This window comes from Rhinopithecus bieti, unplaced genomic scaffold, assembly GCF_001698545.2.
Source record: "Rhinopithecus bieti isolate Rb0 unplaced genomic scaffold, ASM169854v2 scaffold_61461, whole genome shotgun sequence".
In the NCBI taxonomy this organism is placed as follows: Eukaryota; Metazoa; Chordata; class Mammalia; order Primates; family Cercopithecidae; genus Rhinopithecus; species Rhinopithecus bieti.
Window position 1 is genome coordinate 702,456 of NW_016823852.1, and position 23,864 is coordinate 726,319.

At 63.3% G+C, this 23,864-nt stretch overlaps 1 protein-coding gene across 1 annotated transcript in view; it reads right to left on the minus strand.

Annotated features, from left to right (window-relative positions):
- Positions 1 to 357: 357 nt before the first annotated feature.
- The window catches only part of KIF26A (kinesin family member 26A), a 40,705-nt gene continuing 17,198 nt past the window's right edge, over positions 358 to 23,864 (minus strand). Inside the window, exons 4-16 of the mRNA XM_017861915.1 lie at positions 22,195 to 22,382; positions 13,905 to 14,094; positions 9,663 to 9,875; positions 8,918 to 9,011; positions 8,348 to 8,610; positions 8,074 to 8,257; positions 7,719 to 7,881; positions 7,278 to 7,440; positions 4,536 to 6,617; positions 3,365 to 4,199; positions 2,492 to 2,697; positions 1,872 to 2,022; positions 358 to 1,631 (exon numbers count right to left, since the gene is read on the minus strand). Coding sequence (XP_017717404.1) covers positions 1,450 to 1,631; positions 1,872 to 2,022; positions 2,492 to 2,697; positions 3,365 to 4,199; positions 4,536 to 6,617; positions 7,278 to 7,440; positions 7,719 to 7,881; positions 8,074 to 8,257; positions 8,348 to 8,610; positions 8,918 to 9,011; positions 9,663 to 9,875; positions 13,905 to 14,094; positions 22,195 to 22,382 — 4,914 coding nt within the window. The 3' untranslated portion in view covers positions 358 to 1,449. The remainder of the gene's footprint in view (positions 1,632 to 1,871; positions 2,023 to 2,491; positions 2,698 to 3,364; positions 4,200 to 4,535; positions 6,618 to 7,277; positions 7,441 to 7,718; positions 7,882 to 8,073; positions 8,258 to 8,347; positions 8,611 to 8,917; positions 9,012 to 9,662; positions 9,876 to 13,904; positions 14,095 to 22,194; positions 22,383 to 23,864) is intronic.

Sequence of the window (23,864 nt, forward strand, 5' to 3'; positions counted from 1 at the left end):
AGAGAGAAGGGAGCCAGGGCCCGCTTACACAAGGCTGTTTCCTACCAGCCCAGCCCCCAAGCCTGGCTCCCTTCCCCAGCCTCGGGACCCTAAGATCTGGGCAGAGCCAACAAGAAAGCGGATCAGAGAGGAAGCTTGAATCCCAGCTCTGTCATGTTCCCCCTTCTCTGAAGGGCCCTCATGGCATCATGGGCCCCACAGGGGCTGCATCGTGGGCCCTGGCACAGCACCCAAAGCCCTGGGTCCCCGTGGACGTATCCTTCCCACACTTACTGCCCCTCACCCGGGAACCCTCAGAGGGCAGCACACCAGGGCATGAGGGGTCTGCCGACACCCAACGAACTCAGCAGCCGTGGGAACCACCGATGCATCTTTAATTCACAAATAAAAGCTGTAGCAAGATGTCATCTACACATTTGTACAAAGGTTCAGACGTCCTGTACTATGCACGATCCTCAGAAAGTGTGAGCCTGTCGTGCAGGGACGTCGCAAACGCTGGCAGGATCACCCCTCGTCTGCATTCGGCAAGAAGCGCCTCCCAAGGCCCCCCACCCTGCTCAGGGTGCCCCCCACAGGGAGCAGGCCTCCCACAGCTGGAGACAGCCTGGCCCCCAGGACACCTTCCCTAGAAAACCATAAAAACATAGATCATTTGTCTTCAAATTCCCACAGCAAATTCCGCATTTGAGGAAAATGATATAAAATATGAACCTAACAGAACCTTTACAAAACCCTATCCCCCTATCTCTGTTGTCGGTCGTGGTGGTCTGTTTTGTTTTTTGCTTGTGGTTTTGGTAAAAATTCCTGCCGTGGAAGAGGCAACCTGTGCCTGGGGCTCAGCCCTTGTTAGCTGCCCTCGGGACAGAGCAGGTTCTCGGGAAGGGAGGGGACTCGAGGTCAGCCGTCCCTGCCCGAGAGACCCCGGGATGGATCTGCGTTGAGAACCCCACACAGATCCCCCACAATCCGGGCTCTGCCGAGAGGAAACCATTGTAAAAGAAAAGTCATCCTGAATCCTGAAAGACCCCTGGGGTACGCAGGTAAGTCCCGCTCCACAAAAACTGCTTGGCTGCAAAGAAGGCAAGACGGACGCAAACACAACCGGCGCCAGCCCCGGGCCGGACAGGCGCAGCGGGGCCGGGCTGAACACAACTTCTGCTGGTGTCTCAAGTCTGTAGCACCAAATGCAAAAGGGAGAAAAGTCCAAATCAAGGTCAAAGGCACTTGCGTTGCTGTTGGGTGGTGACGGTCTTCTGGTCACTCTGGCACCCTCGCTCTGTCCATCGCGTGGCCGGCCCTCCCTCCCTCACACTCCGTCTCCTCTCCGACACTCCTGTCCTGCACAGAATCCCTCCGCATCCTCCTCCCGCAGCCCCCACCACATCCTCGCTCCGTCCCACGTCCCGTCCTCCAGCCCCCTGCACGCCCCTTCCTGTCTGGTGCCCAGCTTCAGACATCCACCTCCTGCGTCCCCGGGACGGCAGCACTGGCTGCAACGCTGATGTCGAAGCAGGTGACCATCATGACGTGCGCCTTGCACAGGTTCACGCACTGCTCCAGGGCTGCTGTGGCTCGCTCCAGGGCCGCCAGGTACTCGGCCGACTCGGGCTCCAGCTCCGGGTCCACCTCAACTGGGAAGGGGAGGAGAGGGGAGGAGCACCTGTGTCAGGCCCGAGGCTGGGGGCAGCCACCTGGCCCCCAGAGGCCCCAGGAAAGGCATCTTGGCCCGGCCGACCCTGCCTTCCAGCCTTCCCACCAAGAGGTACGGGAGAGCAGGTACAGGAGAGCAACGGGGCTCAGGGAGGGAAGGGGAGGGCAGGAGTCAGGGCACATGGTGGGCCAGGCTGGGTCCGTGGGCAGGCGGGACTCACACTGCTCCAGCCAGCGGCCAGGCTCCAGCATCAGCCGGCCCTGGGTCTCCGCCAGCTCCTCGCACAAGTGCTCATGCTTGGCCTGCACCTCCCGTAGCCGCTGCTGCCTGCGCTCCACCAGCCGCAGCCTTGTACTGACACACGCCAGACCCTGGGAGGCAGGCCGGGCGGGGGGCTCAGGCATGGGACCCTCTCCCCAGAGACCCCCAGCAGCCCTGCCGTGGCCCCCGCCTCCCTTCACCTGCCAGGCCTTGGCAGGCACAGTGGGGCTCCAAGGGCGGGCAGGGGGCGGACCTGGGGCAGCCCACCCATGCCTGTCTGGGTCCTGGCACCGCTCTAGGACCACCCTCCCCACGACTGGGGAGAATTCCAGCAGATAGGAGCAGTGGCCTCAGGACCCCCCACCCACCCACCCACTGCCCAAGGAAAGTGTCAGAGCTGCCACAGGCTTGGGCTGGGCAGAGCCGCTCTTACCTTCGTGTCCTGGGAGGGCTGTGGACAGAAAGTGAGGTCAGGGGCTGCCCAGCCGCAGCCCCAGAGGCCTGATGAGCCCATCAGATGGCTCACTCTGCCATCTGTGGCCAGGCCTCCCCACCAGGGCTCACAGACCCCAGCCCTACCTGAGTGGGGGCATCCCTCGGGGTGGGGCGGGGCCGCTGAAGGCGCTCCACGTCGTCGATCTCGTACACCTTGATCTCGAACGGCTCCTTCAGGGAGCCGGCCAGGGGCGGGGGCAGGTCCACCCACTGCCCAGGGAGGCTGGGCTTACGGCCCAGGGCAGAGGAGTCGGGCAGTGGGGCGGGAATGAGGCGCCGCCGCTGCAGACCTGGAACAGAGAGGTGGGCACAGGGTGAGCAGAGGCGGGGCCCAATCCAGGCACAGACCCTGAGGGGACGCTGAGGAGCTAGCCTAAGTCTTGACCGGGAGACCTTAGGGGTTCAGTCCAGGAATCCTCAGCCTGGTGCTCTGCCCAGGGCAGGGAGGGAGCCGACCCCAAGCCAGGCCCACAGCTCTCGAGAGTGCCCCCACTTTCCCTGCCATGATCTGAGCAGTTCTGTCCCTTGGGGCAGCCCTGGTGGGGCCCTCCCAGGCAGCTGGACACTCGCCAGCAAGGCCCAGGACCCGAACCAAGTCCAGTGCCCCAGCCTGGCGACCCGTGCAGGGCTGCCCCTGTGCTCGCCCTGACACAGACTAGAATTGACCCCTGGGGCAGGGTGGGGCCACAAAAGGGCAAGTACAGGGTGTTTATAAACTGCAGAGGGCTATGCACGTCCACACACAGAAAGCCCCAGGCAAGTCTGTAAACTGTTCAGGGCTGTGTGTGTCTGGGACCTTGAAGGCTGTGCCCATCTGTCCAGTTATCTCCTGGCCCTGTAAACTGTAGAGGGCCGTGCACATCTACACACAGAAAGCTCTGCAAACTGTGGAGCGCTGTGCACAGCTACACACAGAAAGCCCGTCAATTGTAGAGGGCTGTGCACCTCCGCACCTACCTGTGGCCCTCTTCTTGGGGGACTTGAGGCTGCGGGTGCGGGCACCTGGGGAGGCAGCCCCACTCTCGCTCATGGAGTCAGGGGCAGAGGAGGCGCTGCCAGTGGCCTCACTGTCACGCCGCAGACTCTCATAGCCGCTGCTGCCACCACTGTGGTGGAAAAGGGCGGTGCGGCCCATGGCGGGCGGCAGCTCTCCACTCAGCACGCTGCTGTTGTCGCTGCCATGGCCGCTGCTGTAGCGCTGGGGCCGCCGCGGGGCGGTCACCTTGCTGTAGGGTGAGGGCAGGGCCGGGCCTGGGGGTGGCCGCTCCTCCCCAACATTCACACCGCTGTCATGGCCGCTGTCCGAGTCCGCTGAGCCCCAAGAGAAGCCACCTCGGCCCGGGGCTCCACTGGCCGACAGCTCATGGACGCGGCTGTGAGCAGCCCGGAGCGCCTGCTTGGTGCCCATGATGGTACCCCGGCCGGCCTTGGCCCCAACACTGGGCCCGGCCCGTGGGGCTGCTCTGGGACCAGCCACAGGGCCGCCAGGGCTCCTGCCCGGCACAGAACCCGCCGACAGCTTCACCGAAGGCCCCAGAGCCCGCGACCCGCCAGCCACTAGGCTACGGCCCTTGCCTCCACCTGCAGGGGGCTTGGGGGTCCCCACAGCCTTGGCTGCGCCGCTCCTACAGACAGGAGCTGGACCGTGTGTGGGGCTGGATGGTGGCACACCCAGCTTGGGTACGGCTCGGGGAGGCCGCCCAGGGGCTTCCCGGCCCTTGCTGCTGCTGTGCGCCAGGCCTTCGTACCGCTCCAGAGACGCGTGGCCGGCAAGACGATGTGCCGCTTCTACCTTGCTGGCCCGGGCCTTCAGGCTGGACGTGGCCCTGGGGACAGAGTGGTCAGCCCGGGTGCCGGGCCTAGGCTCCTCCTCCCCTCGAAGGACGGCGGCAGCCCCGGCACGCGCCAGGTTCACGGCATGGGGAGGCACCNGGGCCCCCACAGCCTTGGCTGCGCCGCTCCTACAGACAGGAGCTGGACCGTGTGTGGGGCTGGATGGTGGCACACCCAGCTTGGGTACGGCTCCGGGGGGGCGCCCAGGGGCTTCCCGGCCCTTGCTGCTGCTGTGCGCCAGGCCTTCGTACCGCTCCAGAGACGCGTGGCCGGCAAGACGATGTGCCGCTTCTACCTTGCTGGCCCGGGCCTTCAGGCTGGACGTGGCCCTGGGGACAGAGTGGTCAGCCCGGGTGCCGGGCCTAGGCTCCTCCTCCCCTCGAAGGACGGCGGCAGCCCCGGCACGCGCCAGGTTCACGGCATGGGGAGGCACCAAGGCCGGGCTGCTCCTGTGCTCCAGGCTGGACTTTCTCATGGGTGGGGCCGGGGGGGCCGCCCCACTGGGCCTCGGGAGGAAGCCCCCCTTGGGAGCCAGACTCTTCTTGCTGGTGGGGGAGGCCTTCAGGCTGCCCGAGCAGGCCACCACCTCTGCCGGAGCATCCCCCCAGGACGCAGCTGGCACTGTCACACCCAGCGTGGTGGCACCCCTTCGCAGTGGTGGGATCCGAGCCACAGCCTCTGGCCTGCGGGCTGCCCTGGCTGCCACTTCACACCCGTCCACCACTCTCTGGGCACAGGCTAGCATTGCCTGGGCCTCAGGCAGCCGGGGGGAGCCAAGTGTGGGGCTGGGGGCCCTGCCGGCAAAAGCTGCCTGGACATCACACTCCCCTGTCCGGAGCAGCCACGGGTCCTCAAAGAGGCCTCCACAGCCAGGTGGGCTCTGGCCCGGGTGAGTGCAGCCCACACGGGTGGTGGCAGAAGCAGTCCTCGGTTTCCGGGGGAGGCTGGAGTGGATGGTCTGTGCTGCGGATGCCCCCCGTGAGGGCCCGGCCTGGGGCTCCCTGCTGGGTCGGGATGGGGCCACTGCAGCCACTTCCCCAGGGCACGGACCCCAGGTTGGCCCGGGACTGTCAGGTCTGTCTGGCTCCAGGAACCCAGAGCTGCCATCCCCCAAGGAACCATCTAGAGCAGGGGGGCCCCCAGGGTCAAGCCCTGCCAGCGCATCAGGGCTGAAGGGGGGCTGCGGCGTGGGGCCACGGCTGTCGGCGGTACAGATGCTAACCTCGCTGAGCCAGGAGCTGATGGAGGAGCCGTGACTGCTGCTGGCCCAGGCCGCCCCCTCCAGGGGCCCCCCTTCAGGGGCCTGAGAGGTGTAGGCGTCAAACTCATCGTTGATGCTGCTAATGATGCTAACGGGCCGGGATCCCGAGGCCAGGGCCCGCAGGGAGCAGTCGCTGTCGAAGCTAGCCAGGCTGGTGGGCCGCCCAGCTCCGGCAAGCCCCCCCAGGGACAGCTCCTCCACCACCGTGAACACCAGCTCGTCCTCGCCGTTGAGCTCCACAGGCCGCTGCAGGGTCACTGTGGTGGTTAGCAGGCCCCGCTCCGGACAGCAACTGCCAGCAGCCAGGCGGGGGCAGGTGGCCCCAGGAATCATCGGGGACCCAGCCACCTGCCCACTCATGCCCACGGGAGGGGTCCGTGCCACTCCATCAGTGCCCTCTCCCCCAGGCTCCTCTGGAGTTCTGCAGGCTTCCAGCAACTGAGGGGGTGGGGGAGCCGGGCTGGGCAATGGCCTCCTGCCTCCACTCACTGCAGCCTTTTCCGGGACCACCAGCTGGGGCCGAGTGCTGCCGTCCTCTCTCTGGTCACCCCAGACAGTGGCCTTGCAGGGCTCAGGGGCACCCTGGTGGGTGTCTGGGCCAGAGCTGCCTCGAGGGGTGCTGGCAGCCATCGGGGTGCCCACGGCCTTCCTGGGGGACGCAGCCTCCGGTGGCGAGGGCTTCCGGCCCCCACGGGCAGGGCTGGCCTGAGCTCCATCGGTGCCACCTGGACCTCCTGAGGGACCCTCACTGCCGTCCATGCATTCCAGCCGCTCCTGCAGCTCCGCGAAGGTGCTGCAGCGGAAGTGGTCTGCATCTCGGGGGCCCTTGGAGGGCCGGTGGCGGCTCAGGGCAGGGATGATGGGCACGAAGTCAGGCGGACCTTCATTGTCGGTGAGCTCCCGGTCTGACAGCGCTGCCCCACCAGGCCCCACATAGATGACCGTGTCACAGGACTGCTCGCTGCTGGAGGAGTAATCGGGATCACCAGGCAGGCAGGGGGGCATGCGGTCGGGGTCCAGGGCCACAGTGCGTGGATGGAAGGGCCGCAGGTGCGGGGGCCGACGGGCCCGGCCTTCCTCGCAGGAGCTCTCCCCACCAGAGGAGCTGGAGGCATACTAGGGAAAGAAAAGTGGAGCTGGTGAGCCCAGTCTCCCCTGCACCCACTCATCCCATCCCAACCCCGCTTCCCCGACCCTCCCCAGAGCACAGGGCCAATGCTGTGGTCACCGTGATGAAAACCACAGCAGCCACCACCGACCATGTCCCGCCAAACACTGGGAGCGGTACTGAGTCTCAGGGGAAGAACCTAAGTGACCATTCTTAGCAACTTTACAAAGAAAACGGTGTTACCCCACACCGGGAGGGAACGGGAAGCTCAAAAGACAAGCGTGCGTGCCCAGGCCAGTGGCCAGGACTCACACCAAGGGCCATGTAACCACCCTCTAGCCCCAGAGATGGGTCCCTAAGAAGTCCCTGTGGAGTTGGTGCGGCTCTCCTGAGCACCCCAGGGCCTGTGCAGGGGCAGCAGGCTGGAGTGAGGCCACCACAAGCCACATACAGCAAGCCCCAAGGCATCCAGGGATCTCAGGCTGGGCTCCTCACCCCCAGGGAGGGCCACATGGGCACAGTCTCATAACACCAGAACACACAGGACATGTACCCAGGCTCCAGGCCACCTGCTGCCCCCCCTCACCCCAATCAGGCCAGCAGAGGCCTGCAGTGGACACAGGAGCCGGGAGGGCCCCCGGATGAGTTGGGCAGGAGGTGGGGAGCACCTTGGCCTTTTTCCTGCGCAGGCGGTGGATGCGGGCGGCAAGCTGCACGGTGCTGAGCGTCTCCGCATGCTGGGCTGGCGCATCTGACACGTGGGCGATCATGGTGGTGCGGCAGCCGGCGGTGGCCAGGGACTCACGCAGCAGCATGGTGAGCCTGTGGTCCCTGGGGGTCGAGGTGGTTCAGACACCAAGGGCTTGGGAAGGGAGCTTAGGGAAAGGCTGGCCAAGGGCAGCCCTGGGATGAGTCTCGTTCCCACCCAGCTCCGGCACCAGCACAGCGTGGTGCCCCAGGCAGCCCACGGGCAGTGAGGCCTGTCAGGTGGTGGAGGAGCAAAGCCCTGAGGAGCTGGGGACCACAGCAGCACCGGACACACCAGACACAGATTTACCAGGTCACCAAGCGGCCACCCTGGTGGGCACCTGCCCAGGCCCCACACTCACCGGTACGGCACATGCTTGGCTCCATTGACCAACGCCAAGATGACGCTGCCCAGGGCCGACAGGGACAGACACAGGGGACCCCCAGCAGCCTCCCCGGCCCTGCCAGATGCCGCCTCACAGCTGCCCAGGTCAATGAGGTGCAGGCGGCTGCGGCCTCCGGACACTGGAACCACAAGATGAGCAAATGATGGTGTAGCCAGGGGCCCCCACACCCTGCTCCACAGCCCCACCCCAGGCCCAAGCAGGGGACAACCCCAGGGACATCCCCAGGGGCCACTGGATGATGGGCCCCTGTGCCTGGGTCTCCACAGACACACGTCCCACAGGGGTCTGAGAGTGCGGGCGTGGCACCTACTTCCTCCCCGGCCGCACTTCTCCATTCGGTACTGGTAGACGTGCAGCGTGAACAACATGTGGGAGCTGCGTCGGGCATCTTCGCTGCAGCCCGCTCGGCTGGTGCTGCGGGCTGCCAGGGCCGCATCTAGGTAGAAGGCCGCCTTCTCAGCCGTGGGTGCCCGCAGCTCGCTCTGGTTCTGGAGCTGCAGGAAACGCAGAGGCTGCAGTGTCTTCAGCAGCTCAGGGCTGAGCACAAGCCCCCTCCCCCAAGGTGGGACAGTAGGCAGGCGCACCTGCGCCCCACACACGGGGTCCTCCCGCAGGTACACTCCCGGAGACTGGGTGTCCTGGAGGCTGCCAGGGGCCACCTCGGCCAGCAGGTCCCGCAGGCTCTGGTCACGCCCGCACACCTCCACAGCTGAGACCCGGACGGAGAAGCGGGTGCCCGTCCTCTCCCTGCGCTCCTCGATGAGCCTGAAGAGCCAGGAGATGGCGCAGGGCACGATGCCCAGGCTCTGCGGCGAGCTGTCCTTCCCAATCATGGTGTACGACTTGCCTGGGGGCCACGCGGGCGTCAGGCCCCACCACACACCATGCAAGGAGCCTTTATGGCTCCTGGGGTCCCTGGGGTCAACCAGGGGCACTGAGATCTTAGGGGCCTCTTTGGATCCATCCTAAGCCCTCTACCTTTCAGTTCTGCAGGGGTTCAGCTTCCTCTCCACAAGCCCCTCACCCCATATGCCCACCACTGCCCATGTGTAGAACCAGCCTCCTTTCCCACCAGAAGCTGCCAACAACCACCATAATGAGGATGGGAGGGGGTGGTCAGCAGGACCCACCCAGGGTGGGGCAAGGGCGCTTACCCAGGCTCATGTGGCCAAAGGAAAAAATGCAGCCATCAGCCCCACTGACCACCGACTGGAGCACGTCGGCCACGGTCCCCGAGCAGACTTCGGCCTGGGGGGGCACAGAGAATCAGGCAGGTGCCAGGGCCCAGGGGCTGTGGCCCCTTCCTTCTGCCACATCTGTGGACCTGAGGCCGGTCTGTCCTGGCACATGCAGGCAGTCAGCCCACAAGGAGATGGGGCTGCACACCTGGGACCAAGGACAGATCCCATGTGCACACGGAAAGCACAGAACACACAGGAACAGGCCCCAGGACACACGCAGGAGGGACTGGCCAGACACGTGCAGACACACACCCGAAAAGCACAGAAGTCCAGCTGCCGAGGGCGGACCACCACGCGTAGAGAGATGCACACGCGGCCACACGGTCCACCGCTCAGCATGAGCAGGGAGCACCGGGCGCCCCCAGAGCCCAGAGCCCAACAGCTGCTCAGAAAACTTCCCCAGAGGGCGGGCTCCGGAAAACCAGGCCTTTCCCTGTGGACTTGGCCCAGAGCCTCAGCAGGGGCGGGTGGAGACACCCAAGGATGCCGGCCAGGTCGATGAGGGAGGTAAGCTGGCAGGCGCCGCAGACAGCGGGCCCCCCTTGCTCACTCTTCCTCTGCACCCTGCACGGAAAAGCGGGCGCAGATCTAACCCATGTGCTGAGCCAGCAGCCCAGCTCCGGGCCCCCAGGAGGACGCCCAGTCCGCCTGCCCGTACCTGCTCGGAGTCCTGGGGGAAGACGGCATCGAAGGCAAACATCTTGGGAACTGCAGCAGTGGCAGCTCGCCGGGGGCCTGCGCTGCCTGGGGGACCGGCGGTGGGATCATAGAGGATCACCTGCTTCTTCCGAGGGTCCACCTTCAGGAAGGACATGGCCTCGGCCGAGCGCTGGGCCCCCTGTGCGGGCCAGATCCGAAGCATAACCTTCACCTGGGGCAGAGGCGGGCGGCACCTGAGAAGCTGCCTCCGCCCAGCTGGCCACTAATTACAGGGCAGGAGGGGCCCAGCTCAGGAGGGGACAGCGGGCCAGGCCTCACACTGACACCCCCACCGCAGGAATGTGGACACCGCGCCCCTGCTCCAGGCGAGAGCAGATCCCATGTGAGGTCAGCAGAGCAGAGAGAAAGTGAGGGCCAGGGAGAGGCAAGGCCAGTGCACAGCCTGTCAGCACCCAATGTGCGGCACAGAGAATGAGGGGGCGGCAGGCTCCGGGCGCCTCCATGAAAAGACAGACGGATGCTCAGGTCCTGCAGAGCAGCTCAGTCCAGGAAAGGGCAGGAGGGAGGAGCACAGCTCCCTGGCCCAGCCCTTGCAGGCTGCTCCCCAGGCTAAGGTGGAGCACTTGGAAGATAAGGGGTGAGAGCCACAGAGGGGTGAGAGCCACAGAAGGCTGGTGCTGCCAGGGGAGCCATCCAGGGGCATGGCTGCCTCCGACCTGGGCCAGCTGAGGGAACCGAACCCTGGCACCCTGTGGCCTGCCGCACTAGGGTCAGCAGAAAGCAGGGGGAAGCCCATTCACATGCAAACGGGGAGGGGCAAAACAAGAAGGATCCCATCCAAGGGAAGATGCCAATTCTGACGCCTCAGTCGCACCGGCCCCACTGCAGGCTTGGGGAGACTGAGGCCTGGGGGGGCAGACTGAGGGTGGGGCTGGGCTTCCAGCCTGACCTCCCGAGCTGGCAGGGAACCAGGCAGCCCTGGTGCTGGGCAGAAGCAATGGTGTCTCCAAAGCACACACACACAGATCCCAAACTGGGCCCCACACAAGCACTGGAAGATCCTGACACCAACCCCAGCACCCTGAGAGGGGACAGATGCCAGGGAGGGGCAGGACCCAGGATGCCGGAGCCCAGAGCAATCACTGCAAACACTCCAAAACCCATGCACAGGAGGGACACCCCACACAGGTGGATCTGGTGTCTCGATGCCAGGAGGCAGCGGCTCTGACCCAGCAGCACAGGCTGCGCACACGAGGGCCACCCTGAACCAGGGCTCCAACGCAGGGCCGGAGACAGGCCCCATTTCCTGCTGGAGGACACCACAGTCCACTCTGCACTGATCTCTCTGATTTCTCCACTACAGCGTAAATCAAATTACCCAAGACGCATTTCAGAGCCAATATTTTTCACGGATTTAATTGTAAGTGACACATACATAACGCCGGCAAAATTGGTTTACCGTGGGTAGTTCGCACCAGGCGCCATCTACTCCCCCTGGGCACGGGGCACATTGATATGCAAGCCGCTGGAGTCGGGAGTGCCCGCTCTCTGGGGAGCGGCGTGAAGAAACACTTTTCTATTGTACTACTCAGAACCTGGGCTCCATTAGGCGAGAATCGATTCTTTTATTCCCCTGACAACGTGAACAAAACTATTTCATTTCCAGACGCCGCCGCAAAGCAGACGAAAACGTGCACTTCCCGGTAATTTTTGGCAATTTTTTTTCCAGCGTGAACTCCTCACCACTTCAGGAGCCAAATGGGTTCTGCAGATTTGAGAGAATTCCTAGCGGGAAGGAGTGGCGTGGAGAGGCCCAAGGTTTGGCTCTCAACATCTGCCAGCCGCCCTTTCCACCAGCGGCATTAATCCCAGAACCAGCTCACAACCAGGAGGGAGGAGAGGGTGCCGGCCTCCCCAAGGAGGGGATGGAGCAGCCCACAGTGGGGGCACCGGCCATCCAGCCTGCCCCACACTGCCCTGGTCCCAGCGCAGGCCATTGTCTGCCGAGAGAGAACCCTGTCATTACTTCGGGGAAATGACAGGGTCTTTGCAGGAGAAGGCACAGCAAGTCTCTCCCCTAAATGTTCAGATATTACAAAGCCCTACTGAATAGCTGCCTGGTAGGAAAAAAAAACACATTTTGCATTAAAAAAGGGCTTCTAGCTCTGGAGAGGTAGCCCAGGCAGCGAGGGGGAGGGGCGCTGCTCAGCACCCACCCAGACAAGGATGTCTTTTTTAATACCACAATGTGATGAATTATCTTAAGTAGCACATTAATGTCAGAAATTGAACGTAATCTAACTTCTTTTCTGTGACAATATTAAACGCCTTTCAGGCGGCATTTCTGACTATGTGACATTAGTGCTAATAACACCCGGGAAGCTGGGGGGTGTGGAGGGTGGAGGGGCTGGAAGTCTGGTGACCCAGGGCTCCTTGTTGCTGGGGAAGCACTGAGTGCTCTGGGGCAGGGTGGGGGTGTGACTACCATGGAGAGAAGGGAGAAGCCCCGCCAAGGCTGCCCCCAGGAGGAAGTGGGGCAGAAGCTGTCCCCTAAGAAACGCGGGGTCCTGGGAAAAGTGCTGCAGACTCCTGAAGGAGCTGCTGACTCCTCTGCCCCCCACCCCAACCGGATGGCACAAACAGGCTGAGTGCCAGGCCCAGGCCAGAGCCAGGGCCCCGATCCCAGGCTGGGTGGGGAACTTGGATGCTGCCTGCCCACCACCGCCCACACCTGACCTCGGCGTCCTCCCCAGCTCTCAGCACAGCTCTGCAGCCCACACAGCCAAGGCAGCAGCAGCCTGGCCCACAGTACCCACCTGCCCTGTCTCAAGGCAACTAACTGTTAAGGGTGGGGAAGACCCAGGGTCAGGACTGGGTCAGGCCAGGACTGGCCTGGAGAGACTGGGGGGCTCAAGTCACTGAAATTAGTATTCCGGGGGCTGCAAGTACAATCCTCACTACATCACTGGGCGGGCAGGGGGCAGAGCCCCCCGACAGCTGCACCACTGAGGGTGGGGCCAGACACACAGTCATTTAAAGCCCTTCCCCACAGCCAGCATGTTCAGAACCCTCCCACTAGCCTGCCACCTCCCGAGCTCTAACAAAACCCCAAGGTGTGGAGGCCCCTGCAGGACTACAGAGCTGTGAAGGTCAAGGAGGCTTTCACCAGGACCGCAGGGGCGGGGGGTGCTCCTGGCACCCTAGACCCAGTGCAGTTAGGGCAGTGGGAGGGGCCTGTGGCAGCCCCAGACCCAGGGACAGGGGCCTTCTGTCAGGGGGTCTCCAACGTGGGCACAGCGTCCCCTCCAGACCCTGTCCCTGGGGAGCTGAACCCCTGGGAATCGTGGTCCAACTGAGTCCAGAAAGGCACGGAGCCTGATGGCCCATGTGGGGCACAGAGCCTCCAAGACCTCCTCTGCGCCTGGAGGCGCCAGACAGTGCTTTCGGGGTGCTGGGCGGGAGGGGGCTGGCTGCACAGCAGGCAGAGGGGCGGGAAAAAGCCACAGGGGGCACACACAGAGCTGTGTGACTGGCTTCCCACCCTCTATGGGCACGGAGAGCCTGCCTCACTCCATGGGCCCATGAACCAGGCACTGCCAGCTCCCAGCAGAAGGCAGGGCCACCATCCGGCCAGGGGCAGATATTTCTCCAAGACTTGGAGGGCACAACCAGCAAGCCACAGGCCCCAGGCTCAGAGCTCCAGGGGCAGCCAGGAGCCAGCCTGTCCTATCACTGATGGAGACCCTGTGCCCTCCACAGGCTGCAGCCTTCCCATCTGGGGCGCGGCACCAGAATCAACCTATCACACATCCCCCTTTCCCACAGCAGGGGCCCGCCTGCACACGGTGACTCTGGAGAGCAGAGAGTCCCCTCCTGCCCCCAGCCCCCTCAGGGCCGCATCTCAGTGGAGCCTTCGCAAGGGGCTTCCCTGAATCAAACCCAACCCTTAGTCCCTGGGAGCCCCGTGACCTGGCTGTCCCACCCCACGATGAACCTAGCACGTGCTCCTGGGACCCCTAGGACACGCCACTCCCCGCCCATCCCCTCAGTCCCAGCCCAGTACAGGCTCCCAGGCTCCCCGCTGCCACCTGGACCTCAGTCTCCCCATGGCACCCCACTGACCACTCTTATCCAACCCAGAGAAGGAAGTAGCAGCCCCTCCACTCCAACACCCCTCCTGCATCTTCTCAGACGCCCCTGGCCTCCCCACCCAGGGCCCTGAACTTGGGGCTGCGTCTACCTTCCCAATGCTGCCAGGGTTGTCCTTGGTCTTGGAGGCAGCCCTGAGCAGGCAGGGGGGCGCCGGGGGCGGCCACAGCTGCAGGACCCCGCTGAAGTCGGTGGGGTAGGTGGAGGCGCCGCGGGTGGCTGGAGGTGGTGGTGGGTGGGGCTTCTTCCGCTTGGAGGCCAAGCTGAGCTTCTGCACAGCCCTGGGGAGGAGAGGCAGAAGCAGATCAGTGGTGGGTGACAGCAGGTGTTCCTGTCACCTGCCTGCGAGTCACCAGGCGGTCCCACCCTGGGACCTCATCAGCCACCATTCCAGGAAACACAGCCCAAAATGCGGCTGGGAGGCCTGCACTTCATTTCTGCAACTGGATGGTTCAGGCTGGGGCCTCCATGGCGTCCCTGCCCCAGGGGCTCTGCCCAGCATTCGGACCAAGCTTGTGACAGGGTCCAGACCCACACAGGCTGAGCGCCCCTCCGTGCACTCTGCACTGAATGCCATCCCCCCACCAAGGGTTGTGCCCTCATCCCCTACCTGCAGCTGCTGTGGGGGTTGGACAGTGAAAGCTGCTCCCACCCGATGCCCAGGCTGTGAGCAGCCACGCACAGCTGTGACCTGGGCACGTCCACCTGGCCTGCCTGTGCCTCAGTTTCTACATCTCCAAAGTGGGATGAGGTGACAATGGAGGCCTCTGTGTGGCCCTAATGAACTGACACACTCAGAGCACCCAGCACAGTGTCCACACACAGGAGGGGCTCAATTAACGCTGCCATCAAGATGACCGCGCCCCAGGCTCCAGGTGAGGCTCCCCTGCCCCTTGCTGTACGCAGAGGCCCTAGAGCCATCCTGGAGCCGCTGCCCCGCTCCTGGGCCCCTGAGGCCCCTCGCCACTCAGGGCTGCTGGGAGTGCCCCCACTGACCCTGCCCCTCAGCCAGGGTGAGCGCCTCCCTACCCCAGTCCCACCTGAGCTCAGGGGCCTCGCCCCAGCACCTCCAGGGCTGCGGGTTCCTTGCACCACAGTGCAGGCTCCCAGAAGGTGCATCTCCCGAGCTCCAGACCACAGCCCTCCTGGGAGAGGCTGAACACTTGGGTTTGAACACCCTCCCAGGGAGGCCGACTGCAGGCTTGGAGCACTGGGGTGGACTCAGGGACCTCGACATGCACTCCTACAGAGACACCACAGACACACGAACAACCATGAATATCAAAAACACACAGAGCAAACATGCTCAGAAACACAGAAACATGCATACAGAAACAGACACACACATGCATAAACCACAGACACACATGCATAAGAAACACAGACAAACATGCATACAGACCAGGAGCAAGGACACATGCACAGCACACATACCAAAGCAGAAGACACAGACACAGGAACACATATGCATACAGAAACACACAAAGACACACACATGCATACAGAAACAGACACACACATGCATAGAGACGCAGAGACACACACGCCCATAGAAACACACACATGCATACAGAAACACAGATGCACACATGCATAGAGACGCAGAGACACACACGCCCATAGAAACACACATATGCATACAGAAACACAGAAACACACACACACATGCAGAGACACACAGAGACAGATGCACATACATACACACGCAGACACACACACACACACGCAGACACGCACACACACGCAGACGCACAGACACACACATGCAGACACACACACACGCAGACGCGTAGACACACACACACACACGCAGAAGCGTGCACACACACAGATGCACACACACACACGCAGACGCGCGCACACACACACACATACACACACAGATGTGCGCGCACACACAGAGTACAGGCCCGCCGCACCTGAGCCTTGGTTGTGCTAACCCTGCTGCTAGGGATGTGTCTGCAGGTCAGGTCACTGGGCCACACCCACTCATTCCCTAGCATGGCTTCTCTGTGGCCCACCCACCCCACCCCTGCGGGGCCCCACACCCTCCCAGCACATTTTCTGCTGCAGGCACCCAGAGCCCCTACCCCGGCTTGTGGACCCACCAGCACAGGGACACCAGGACGCCGCAGGGGTGCACGAACACACACACTGGGTGTCACCACCTCCCAACAGGAGGTGCTCCCATGTGGGCCAAAGGCCAGGATGCCACCTGGCGAAGGGTGTGGTGAACGCTGCCCACTGGTGCTCTCCTGACCCACCTTGGGCTCCTCTGTCCCCTAATGTGCCCCACGCTGCCCACAGCCCTCGGCCTCTCAAGTCTATCTTGACTCCCTAAAACTGACCCCAGTGTGGAAGGACCTGCACCCCAGAGCCGGGCCCAGTCTCTCGCGGCCCCCACGGCGGCGGCTGCAGCGCCGGCGTTTTCCTTAACTTCTCTCATCTTGAATAGGAGCTGTCTTTTAAGAGACCCCAGGGACGGCTTTCCTCCTAGTGAGGTGTCATCGTGGAAAATAAAAGTAATCTACGACACATGGTGGAGTCCTTAATAGGGCAGTGGCAGGCGGTGCCTGCAGCCACCCAGGCAAGACGTGGAGCCGGGGGGGCGGTGCCAGGAGTAAGAATCCCAGGAACCAAACCCAGGGCTACCCAGGAGAAGCCCTGGTAGTTCCAGGTGTGGGAAGCCCGCTGCCTCGGGAACCTGGGTTCTTGGCCCACAGATGGAGGTAGCAATGGCACCTGCATCCTGGGGCCCAGGCCTGTGTGCCTGAGACCCCTGGATTTCACCTGGCATCGCCAGCATTTACCCAATACTGTGCCTAAGCCTCATCTCTGTAAACCTCACAACTGCCCTGCAAGGAAGAGGCCCTTGTCCCCTCCTCACCCAAAGATCACTCACACAGCAGGTCAAGGACAGGGTGGAGACCGACACAGTCGCCTGCGCTGTCTGTGTGTCTGTGCGTCTGTCCACAGGGCAAGAAGCCCGGGCAGAGGGGAATGCTGGGAAGTGCAGAGGACAGAGCCACAACCCAAACCTCAAAGTGAGACCCCAGAGGGGCAGAGACTGGGCAGGGGCCCGGGCGAGGCCAAAGGCAGGCAGGCAGGGCTGCATCTGTGCGTGTAGGGGCGTGGGTGGGAGAAGGCTTGGATTTCACCATTGTCTGCTCTGGGGTTCTTCCTGCCCACCCACCACCCCAGCCTTAGCCTCCTGTTCCAGATCCCCCACCCCACAACCCTGGGTCACACCTCAGCTTCCCGCCAGCCGCCTGCAAGGGAAGAAGCTGCGGCCCTGCTCTGGAAAACATCTACATCTAGCAGGCAGGACAGGGACAGGGCTGCCCCACCCCGCTGCTTGGCGCTGCCCCAAGGCTGGGACCCCAGGTTTCTCAGGGCATGGAGGGGGGAAGGGTAGGTCCCTGCAGATGCAGGTGGGAAGACCCCCAGCCTGCCTGGACAGGCGGGACTGACGACGGTCCCCACGGTGGCCCCCATAAGGGACAGGGAGACTCCCTGAACCCCTTTCCTCCTCTGGAAATGGATGTAGGGGGACATCCAGCACAGGCCCTCGCTGGAGGGTGTTGGCTCGGCCTCAAGTGGACGGGGAGAGGTCACGCCCACCCAGAGCCGGCTCCTCAAACCTCCCCTGCAGCCCCTCCCTAGGCTGGGTGGGGTCAGGGTACCAGCTCTGACCCGAGGCTGTGGGCAGTAGGGCATCGGCACCCACACCCCCAAGCCTCCAGGGGACACGGAGCACCGGAGACTGCAGCAGCACTTGGAGAGGCCAGAGGGATATTGAGGCTGGAGCCTTAGGTCTGCAGAGGCCAAAACCAGGCTGGCGCTCTGCTCCATCGGCCACGCAGAAGGCCACAAGGGCTCTGCCTTCCAGTGACCCTCCCAGGAGCCAGCGTCGGCAGCACAGACCTCAGGTGTACCTGGGCCACAGCAAGCACACCCCGGGCCCAGGCCGCCCAGACAGAGGCTGGGACCCGGCGTCTTCTGCGGTTCCGCCAGCCTTGGAAGTCTGGAAGGCTGTTTGGCTCACATCTCCACCCCACAATCTGACCTAACTTGAGGCGCCCCCTCCTCCTGGGGCCCATCGCCAACAGGCTGCACCCCAGCCCTGGGCCCTCCCAGTGCCTGCTTTTACGGGGTTACCTCCCTGGTATGACTCAAAGGCCTGTCACTGCGTTAACAAGGCCCCAGAACGGGCATTCTCCTTTGATGAAATTCAGGTCCCCATGGAAACACCCGTCAGACACAGCAGCCCCGCCTGGCTACCAGGCTTGGGTTCAACAGCCCTTGAGGGCCGCCAGCCTTGCGGAGGCATGAACTTACTTTCTGAGCAGTGGGGGTTGTGTCCCCCAGGCTACGGCAGACACCCTCCACACCCAACACTGCCAGGGAGCAGCAGCCCTCAGTGCGCGAGTCTGAGGGGTTTGACTCTGAAGGGAAGACTCAGAAAAGCAGGAACTTCACCTGCATAAACAGCCCCCATCCTCACAAGCCACCTCCTCCAGGAAGCCTGCCCTGATGCCCTGAGATGGGCGTCCCCAGCCCCTGCGCCTCCTGCTTCTATAGAAACTATCCCCTGCCGTGAGACACCAGTTTACACAGCTGTGTCCCTCCCAGCAGGGAGTCTGGAGGCAGATGCTCACAGAAGACCCTCAGAATATGCGTGATTGAGGATGAACCAGAGATCGGGCTCCTGAGCGGCCCCCCAGGGCCACTGGGTGTCCTGCTGCAATCCCACAGCCTTGCCTGAGCTCATTGGCCCTGGCCATCGATTCATGTCAACAGAAAGGGAAATATTTTCCTTTTTACAGAGAAAAATCACCTCTTCCAAACAAGAGGGTAATTTCACAGGCAGTTGGCCTTGATGGCAAGGCCCTTAATTACCCCAAGGAGACACACGAGCCTGTTCTGTCCCGTGCAGGAATCAGTTATGGCCAACCCAGAGCTTCCGCACTGGGCCATGTGGGGCTGGTGGACTAAGCCCCACCCTCCCTACTCCACCTCACCCCAGGGACACCTGCCACCTGCCAGACTTGCCTCACCAAGGAACCAGGGCAGGCGTCGGGCGACCCCAGCTGGGTCCTGCAGACCTGCGAAGGGGACCCTGGACCCCAGCCGGAGGCAGCTGGGGCCTGAGGCCAGGAACTGAGGCATCAGCCTCTCCAACTCCCAGCCCTGCTGTGGCCCGCACTTCCTGTGTCCTGGATTTTCACCCACAGGCCAGAAGATGGGGGGGGACACCTCTCCAGACAGTGCCTTCCGTGCGGGTCCCCAGCTAAGCCTCTGGGCAGTGCACCGCCCCCTCCAGGCACTGTACTTCTGCTGGGTGCCAGCCTGACCATCCATGGGCCTGGGCATCCAGGCAGACACTGGGGGGCTCTGCTGAGGCCACAACGGGGTGGGGAGTGGGGGGTTTGGATACCTGCATGTGCCATGAGGTGCCCCCCACCGAAGGGAAGCAAACTGGAAGACATTTGATTTGGGGTCTTGGAGGGGACCCCCGTACCAGCATGGCAGTGAGCAGGTGAGAGTGTGATGGTAGAAGTACCTCAGAGGAGGCACTGCAGAGGCTCCCAGTGCCAGCACGAACCAGTGAGGCCGCAGACAGTATCATCAGAGTTGCCAGAGCCTTCGGAAAACTCCTAACCCCGGGGGCCACCCGGTCTATGCACCCCACCTTTCTGAACACTTACTGGGCCAGCATGCCAAGCTCTATCACAGCTGCGCGGCCTCAGTCCCTGCAGCTCCCCCAGGCCCCACCCACAGGGTGAGGGCACGGGGCTCAGCCCCTGCTCTATCTATGCCCCTGTTAGCATTAACGAAACCCAGGCCCCCCCAAGCACCCATGGGATCACTGCACATCCCAGCTTCCCCGTGTGGAGATGAGGAGTCCAGAGGCCATTGGAAGGATCAGAGGGAAGCCTGAGGCTGGTGCCCTAGCCGGGGTTGGGGGCGCTTGTGGGTAGCAGCAGAGTCGAGACTCCCTAGGCCCACAAGATTCAAAAACCCAAACTCCTGACCTCTACCCCATTCTGTCTCCACTTGGCAATGCTGCCTGCCAGACTCCTACTTAACCCTCAAAGCCCGCTCCCTGAGAGACCACTCTGCCCTGGCTGCTGCACAGGTCCCATGCTGCCATCTAAGGCTGCCTCCACAGAGGTGTCCCTCGGTCCCTCCAGACTGCAAACTTCCCAAGGGCAGAGCAGGGGCTGGAGTCAGTGCCACCCCCTCCCGGGTCCTCTGCAAGGGTGGAGGTGGGAACACAGAAGGTATCCTCAGGACGTGCCCAAGAACCCCGGGGCGGGGGCTGAAGCTCCAGTCTCCTAGCGGACTCATCCCCACTCAGAGCCACAGCCCACATCCACAAAACCCAGGAGCAGACACCCCCTCTGATCTCACCCTGAGGGTGCAGGGTACTGCAGTCCCACAGAGGAGGTCACCCACCACTGACCCCAGCCCACGTCAGGCACCCACCGACGAGGCCCACCCGCCAGGACGTCTGCCGCCACAACCTGACCCACAGCCTGCCACCTGCAGTGGCCTGGCAGGAGCCGCTGAGACCCAGGGTGCCTAACAGGCTGGAAGTAATGGCGGCCGGCAGCGCCCCCCGCCTCGGGAGACCCGCCTCTGGGTCCCCAGCCTGATGCGCTGGTTTCTATGGTAACTTCCCAAGGTCAGCAGGCAGCGAGGCTGGGGAGCGGCACCAGCCTCAGTTCCCAAACAAAAGGCAGCCAGGGCCGCTCTGCTGGGCTCCAGGACACCAACGAGCCAGGCTGGAGGCTGACACCCTACCCCTACTTCCCAGGGTCAGGAACTCTCCTTGGGCACCAGGGGGCTTAGCGTCAGGGACGGGGGGAGCTCTGAGCACTGCAGCTATTCTTTCTTTTCTGGAAGTCTCGTTTCAAATCCTCCTGCCAAACAGGACCCAAAGGAGCATGGCCACAGGTCCGTGCCCAGTCCAGCCGCACAGGCCCTTTAATTCAGGACTAGGCGGGTTGTGACGGGGTGGGCTGGCACACACACAGGGGACCCCAGAGCAAGCTGGGCAGGACCCCCATCTGCTCCCACCAGGGTCCCCCCACCAGCCGTGCTCTCGGCGCCTAATTGGGGTGGCGCTGAGGCCACACTGGTCACATGTGCGGCCTGGCTGGGCTCCAACGCGGTGGTGTGCTCATCAGCCCTCAGCCCGGCACACGGCGTGCGACAATGCCCTAATCATATGCCCCGTCACTCTGCAATCAGACCGCACAGTCCCCAGGGCCGGCACTGATAAGACGCCCTAGTCTCTGGCCATCGGGTGTGATGCATGTTCAAGCTTATCAGCACCCGCGCGGGGCTGCTAATGGGACAGTGACCCGCGGCTGGGCCTGCCATTACCAGGCATTACGGCAATTACATCCTGTGATCCGCATCCTTACACCACCAGGATAAGAGAGGGCTCTGCCACGGGTCCCCAGGACCAAAGGCCCTGCCGGGAAGGGCCCAGTGGAAGCTCCCACGCCATGCCCCTCCATGCCGACTCCCCCTCCCCCCCTCTGCTCTCCTGTTCCCTCTGCCTGGCCCACCACATCCACAACAGCAGTCGGCTGAGGACCTGGTGCCTGCAGGGCCTCAGGCTTGGCATTCCGGCAGTGGTGGGGGTCAGCAGAGGGGAGCGCAGAGAAACCAGGCACCCTGAGCTCACGGCCTGGGAAAGGAACCAAGTGATGTCAGACATGGTCCCCCAATGTGGGACGCCCCTGGTGGAGCTGGACCTGACAAGCACAAGCCCGACTGGCACTGTGGGCACCCGCTCAAGCCCCTGCTGCCCTCCCCTCGTGCTGCCCTGAAGACCGGCCTTGCCATCTCTGTGGCCGCAGCCTGCACCTGCCCCGGGCAGCCCCCAATGTCCACAGCTGAGCTGCCCCACTCTGGGCCAGCCACATTCTCTGGGCTTCACTGACATTTTCTTGCTGCAGTCACAGAGACTCTATGAGGAAGAGCCCAGCTGATGGGAGGAAACCCAGGCACAGAGAGATCAGGTGATTTGCCCAAGATTGCACAGCTCAGAAGAGGCAGGGACCAGGCTCCAACTCAGGCAGGGTCCTGGCCACAAAGCCCCTCCTTGGCAGTGCTCCCCCGAGGGTGAGATGCCCCCCAACATTTCTCTTGACACCCACAGGACAAGTGCTGTCCTGGCATGGGGCCCAAGAGGCCGGCAGGCTGCGAGCAGCTCAGCAGTTGCGTTCTGTGCAGCTCCCCATCCACTCATCTTGGCAGCAAGCATGCCCGACGTCCCCCAGGAACGGCCCACAGGTCCCCAGGGGCTCAGAGCCAGGGCCATGGGGCCCCGCCCATGAGGCTACCCAGGAAACCCCAGGACGTACCTTATGAAGAAGGAGGCTGCAGCTGAGGGGCCTGTGGAGCCCCCCACCGAGCCCGGGGTGGGGGTGACCAGAGCGGATGTGCAGGCCCCACCACGGCCCCAGGCCTTCGACAAACCATCAGGGCCCGCCACAGGGGGGCCTTCTCGGACCGTGTCTGCCACCGCCACGGCCGCCACCGCTGCCTCGGCCTGGAGGGAAGGAGAGAGTGTGTATAAGGAACCCAAGGGCAGAGACACCACCGCCCCTGGCACCTGGAGTGGCAGAGACAGGCCTGGGCACCCCAGCACATTCCTGGGGGCTCTGCACCCCCAGGGCCCAGCCTGTGAAGCCGGGAAGGCCCCAGAAATCAGAGCTGGGAGACAGGGCCAGTGGGGAAGGCCTGCCTGGGCCCTGAGGTCACAGCCCCGGCTCGGGGTGTGTGGGTGCTCTGCCCCAGCAGGACTCCTTGGAGGCAGAGAGGGAGGCAGATGGTGGCCCAGGAGCCAGACTTTCCGCCTCTCCCCCATCAAGCTCCAGAATCGCAGTGACCACACTGGTCAAGACCGATGGACACAGACCCCCCACCCTCTCACCGCTGAGCCACCCGGGAGCACCCAGAGGCATCATTAGAGAAGAAACCACAGTACTGTCTGGCAGGAGCACTGACTGCCCCACGTATGGTGATGTACGGCTCTCCCTCATCTGAAATACTATCTTGGCATTTCCAACTCATTAGCTCAAATAAATCCCAGAAAGGGAGGCCGCCTCGTAATGAAGCACAAACGTAATTAAACGCCCGGGACGGCCCAGCAAACGTGAGCTCCACCTCCACACGTTGCGTTCCCAGACACGTGGGACCCTCAGGCCAAACCTGGCCCTGGGCGGTGTGGGGGGATGCAACCCCAGGCAGGGCAGGGAAGGCACCCTGCTTCAGCCTGGCCACCCCTCGCCCCGGCCCCCTGCCCCAAGGGCCCACTGCCCCAAGCTCTCCAAGGACCCCCTTGGGCACCGCGGCCTGGTCCGGTCACAGTCACCCGGGTGCCAATCGTCATTCGGCCCCAAGTGTCCAATGAATAACCACTGCCCGAGGTGTCCTTTGTGTCCAGGCTGGCAGAGGACTAGGGTCCCCATGCTGAGGGGACATGCGCTGGTCTGGAGGGCCCAGCATCCTCAGGGTGTCCCAAGTGGCACAGGTCAGAGGCCAGGCATGGCACATCAGCAGAACAAGCCACCCCAGGACCTGGGAGGGACACTCCAGACAGAGGCCCTGCCGTCCCAGACAGTCCCCTTCCTCACCACCATGGAGGGGCTCACCCTGCCCAACCCATGCCTGGCACCAGCTTCCAGGCCCCTCCCAGGACCTGGAACAGAACCAAGTCTGCGAAAGGAAGTTCACAGAGAGCCCCAAGACTTAGGCTGGATGGAAGCCGGGTGCCCTCCCAGGCCCTAGGCACCAGCCACTCCTCCAGGGCTTCCAGAAGGACTGCCCAGTAGCAGAAAAGGGCGAACCTGGGACCTGGAACAGCTCACTAGACACTGTGCCAGCACACCACACCCCACCACCAGCCGGCAGGCCAGGAACTCCTATACATCCCTCTGAACCCAGCCTGGCCAGCCCTCTCCTTCTCCAAGCCACCCCCTCACCTCAAATGTGAATTCTATTTCATCACTTAATGTATGTGCTCCTTATC